The sequence below is a fragment of the Gadus morhua genome, chromosome 6, assembly GCF_902167405.1.
Source record: "Gadus morhua chromosome 6, gadMor3.0, whole genome shotgun sequence".
NCBI lineage: Eukaryota > Metazoa > Chordata > Actinopteri > Gadiformes > Gadidae > Gadus > Gadus morhua.
The window spans coordinates 22515566-22520565 of NC_044053.1; the positions used below are offsets into that span (position 1 = coordinate 22515566).

The 5000-nt window shown below is 39.9% G+C and overlaps 1 protein-coding gene across 1 annotated transcript in view; it reads right to left on the reverse strand.

Annotated features, from left to right (window-relative positions):
- Positions 1-164: 164 nt before the first annotated feature.
- Positions 165-5000, reverse strand: part of LOC115545964 (bile salt-activated lipase) — a 10049-nt gene continuing 5213 nt past the window's right edge. The window contains exons 8-12 of the mRNA XM_030359504.1: positions 4854-5000; positions 2282-2485; positions 1424-1621; positions 1010-1114; positions 165-654 (exon numbers count right to left, since the gene is read on the reverse strand). The exon at positions 4854-5000 is cut by the window's right edge and continues 46 nt beyond it. Of these exons, the coding sequence (XP_030215364.1) occupies positions 576-654; positions 1010-1114; positions 1424-1621; positions 2282-2485; positions 4854-5000 (733 nt within the window). The 3' untranslated portion in view covers positions 165-575. The remainder of the gene's footprint in view (positions 655-1009; positions 1115-1423; positions 1622-2281; positions 2486-4853) is intronic.

Sequence of the window (5000 nt, forward strand, 5' to 3'; positions counted from 1 at the left end):
AGACAGAGCAAATAAAAAAGTAAATATTTCATGCAATTCTTTATAAACACTTCATTGTTGTATTTAGTATGCTGCCGATGACATCTGAAACTCTTTATACCCAGAGTTTTCTGATTTAGAAATGGGGATTTCGAGATGATGATGCAATGAAATGAGGCTCTTTGTGACCATCACAACTATCTTCAAGTTTTATTTGCCACACATGCCATTGGTTAAACCTAATCCAGGCTCCGTCTTAAGCAGCAAGTAGTTAATCCCAACAGAGCACAACACAAATGTGACCCCCACAGTCACAGCCAGCTGCCTGTTCTGACGGCACATCGGAGACACTGAGGGTACATGACCCTGCCATAAGAAGCAGAACTTAGTTTTCATCTGTTACGATCAATGAAACACGGCTACTTTTAGGCACCAGGCGTTGTGGGCAGACTTATCTTGGCTTGCTTGATTTCCTGGTACATAAAAAAAGGGAAGACTCATTATATGAGGTATGAGTGACTCAAGTGTCAGTCCCATGTGGCCTCTGTGAAGCAAGTCTTCTCTGTCTGTCTGTCTTAGCAGGGGTTAGTGGCCGTCTATTGGTCACTGTTAACGGATGGCATATTGTTGTAGGTGTCGGTCCAGTAGCGAACATACTCTGCTCTCAGGTCAAACCTATAACCAGAGGGGGAGAAGAGCAGACCGAGGACCAATAACAATATGATCAGTGTCAACAACGACTGATTAATATCAGTGAAAAAACCTTAATCAACTCATTGAAAACATCCACATGAACAAAAATAATGATTAGGTACAGCATTTGGCCACAAGTGAGTGACACTTAAGTTAATTCTGAAAGGCCTGAAGCATCCACATTCAACCGTTTGTGTGCAGGTATACAGGCACAGCATACCAACATGAATGCCCTTCACTAATGGAGGTCGTTCATAAAGATCCATCCAGATCCGTCCATGTGTTTAGCGTCTCTTGTCTAGATGTGTATCGTCCGTCTCCTGGACGGGGACTGTACCTGACAGAGGACTTGGTGATGTCGCTGTTGATGACGAGGTACGGGTGACGACTGGGGGTGAAGGGGGGCCAGATGGTGGGCACCTTGCTGCCGCGGCTGGGGTCCCTGTTCCACACCAGGGGACAAGAGGAGACACAAAGGACAGATTTAAACTATTACCAAACTGAATTTCTTTCTCCTTTCGCATCAAACCTCAATGCCAAGATTTGAACTTGACAAGGAAGCATGTCACATTGATAGTCTTTAAATTGAATACAAATAATTCATTACATGTATCATAATAATAATAATAATAATACATTCCCATTGTTTTTCACACGTGCTAGTGAATTTTATTTATTCATTCCCTGGATTGCTTGAATGAGTCAAAAAAGACTCTGGACAGCCTTATCACACGTTGACATCATGCATTACCCGGTCTTAGCAAAGTTGGTCCAGTAGGCGATCATGTAGCCGGACAGATCCCGATGGCGTGGAAAGTAGATTAGCGGTTTGTCGAAGGGCTTCCCAAACAAATACTGAACGTCCTCTGCGTGCATAGCCCCCACCCAGCTAGGGAGGCCGGGGATACGAGTCTTCATGTCGAACAGGTAGGAGTAGGTACGGGCCCCTCTGACGGACAGAACAGTGGACAAGTAAACAGTTACACAATTTTTGCAGCAGTAGAATGTCAGTTGAACCTTGGATGTAGCAAGTCCTACTATGTTGAAGCAGACATTCTTGGGGGTAGATGGTACAGTTAACAGTTAACAGTATAACTCGCTTCCAGATCGCCGTCGCTAGCGACAAGATTTATGCAAATGTGAAGCGGAACAAAGTGAAAAGCCCTGATATCCCACATTTGAGCTCGTCTGCCATCAGAATTTAGATCTTAATTTTAAGGTCCGATTTTTTAAGACTCATTTAGCAGAAACTTTCATCCAAGACGACTTTCAAGTGAGGAAATCAAAGAACACAATCACAATTGGAGTATCTAAAAAAAGCTCTGGTGCTGCATGACCCAATTCTACGACAACTGAAGGCGAGAGTTCAGAGTAGCCGTAGGGATAAGAATTAAAAGGTTAGTATTCTATACTGATTTTGTGTTAGTGCCAACAATAACTGTCAATATCACATATAAATTGAGACTTAAAAAGGATTTCAATTTTATTGAAGGATACGGTTTTGGCGTTACCACGTTCCTCCTTTAGAATCCAGAATATACTATAGATACACTGGATCAATAAGTGCAAGAATACTTGCACACATGGATCCAAAATCAGAAGGCCTCACCTGGCGTGTTGGGCATGGAGCTGGAGGGCAACCTGGGTGGGAACCAGGAAGAGATAGTCTGTCTCGATGTCGGTCACGGTCTTCTTGACCATGTCCTGCTGGGGCACGGACCCCCAGTTGGCAGAGTACATACTGTAGACCGACTGGATGGCCTCCGCCCCCTTCTGCTGGGTCAGCCCGGAGATCAACTTCTTCACCTGAGCACTGCAGACACACCGAGACAACCACGCACTCTAAAGAGCTGTACTACTGGTAAACATACTGCTGTCAAAACTACCAATACTCTCTCCTACAGGTACTATCTAATACTGCTATAGAAATCATGTATATTCTCTACTACTGGTACAATGACATACTGCTCTAGAAACTATGTATCCTCTCCACTACTGGTACAATCTAATACTGCTGTAGAAATGATCTATACTCATTCATTCTAATAACTCAATCTAAACTATCTATACTCTGGACTACTCTTACATTCTAATAACTTTATAAATCATCTATACTCTCTGCTACTGGTACATTCTCATAGTTCTATATAAACTATGCATGCTCTCTACTACTGGTACTTTCAAATACTGCTATATAAACTATCTATACCCTCTACTACTGGTAAATTGTAATACTGCTATGGAAACTATATACTCTCTATCACTGGTACCTTCTTATACTGCTAGAGATACTCTCTTTCAATGGTACATTATAATACTGCTTTATAAACTATATTCTACTACTGGTACATATATATATTATATATATATATGTATATATAATACATATCTCATAGCTCTTCTCATGGACATATTATATATGTATATATATATACATATATATATTACTGCTGTCAGTTAAACGCGTTGTTAACGGCGTTAACGCAAACCAATTTTAACGGCGTTAATTTCTTTATCGCGGGATTAACGCAATTTTTTATTTATTTTTTTTGGCTCAAAACAAAGAAGCAGTAGCCTGACTGCTATGTTCAAGGCACTATGTTTGTATGTTCAGCGTTTAATTGCACTATAGGCTTTTTTTTGTATCGTCCTGTTTTGATCACTTTATGCCAATGTTTTTATCAATAAAAAAACATTTGCACAAGGCAAGCCGATGCACTTCTCCATGTTGATAAGAGCATTAAAATGAGAAAAATGAATGGGACAAAGAAATCAAGGGATATTTACTAGCATAGAAAAAACTTTTGCGATTAATCGTGAGTTAACTATGACATTAATGCGATTAATCGCGATCAAATATTTGAATCGCTTAACAGCACTAATATATATATATATATATATACATATATACATATATATATATACACATACATATTATGTCCATGAGAAGAGCCATACATTTCTTTCTGCTTCCGATACGTTTTTGCGGGAGCCAATCACCAAGCTGGCTATTCCCCTTGGCACGCTATTGGCTGGTTTAACACAATGACGACAGGGAGGAGACGGCAAGCAGCCAATCGCGTACAGAGTCAGTTGAACTAGGCCCGTTGATCACGCCTCTTGTGCTGAAGAAAACGACGGCAGCTTCCCCAGACCAACGTTCAAGTCAGAGCATAAAAGAGGACTCGGTGAGCTCTACTGTGATGTAGTTATGTTCCTTTGGCCTGATCGGGATTAGAGGTGGGAAACATACTGATTTACCTGTAGATCTGTTTCACCTCATTTATATTCATATTTTTTTTTTTGTTGGCCTACGGAAAGCTTTTTATGCAGTCAGTTCAGCTGAACATTTTGCTGTATTACAGTAAAAAGAAATATATTTGCTTTGTTACCTTTTTGTACTTGTACTTGCACTGATTTCATCATTACATCCCCCGAAAGACAGTCTAAACATTTTCTTACTGTAGTGTTTTTCATTTTACTTATCAGTGCAATTACTGTATTGTAATTTACCAAAATAGGTAACATTGGTGTATTGTCAGAACAATGTTGCAGCATCAACTATAAATGTACAGAATGACTCTGGGAAGCTGGGATTGTGAGTTTAGCCCATTGGAGCTCATCGGATAGACAAATATGCATTGTATCCTATTCTGATACGATTGTGTCAATGCAATATTTATATGATATATTCACAGTATTGTATTACAATATGGCAACAGTCTTTATACTATATGTACCACCTAATTGCAACTTTAAAAAAGAAAGCTATTTCTAAACAATTGTACATTGGAATATGTAACATGGCCTCAAAAGCCAAAACATAATGTAAATAGTATTTTGATGGAAGTGTTTTGAATTGATCACACCAGTGTTTAATTGATGCTCTCTGAGAGATATTCATTTGATATGCTCACAGTGTTTACTGTTTGGTGGAAAAAAATCAGTTTTGAGAAGAATCTGTGTAGTTTTGACAAAAATGATTACTGTAACTCTTCTCAGGTTTGTGTCTCAAGTTCTGAGAAATTGAGCTATAGTTTCAGAAAACGTGTTTAAACGATTGAGAAAAACTGTAAACGTGGTATTCGTCTCACTCTCTCTATTGGCACTTCATAAATCTTTAATAAACACCAATTAGTCGTTTGATGAAATTCTGTCCGAGCACCAGCAAGCAAACTCACGCAGTAGTTTCTTTTCTTCTCTGGTTGATGGAGGGAACATCTACCCCGGCGAAGAGGTGTCCGTCCATGCTGTTCACCCCGGCCAGGTAGTCGATGTCCGCTGTGTTGTTGAATAGTCTGCTGGGGTGGTCCGGGATGAAGTCCCCA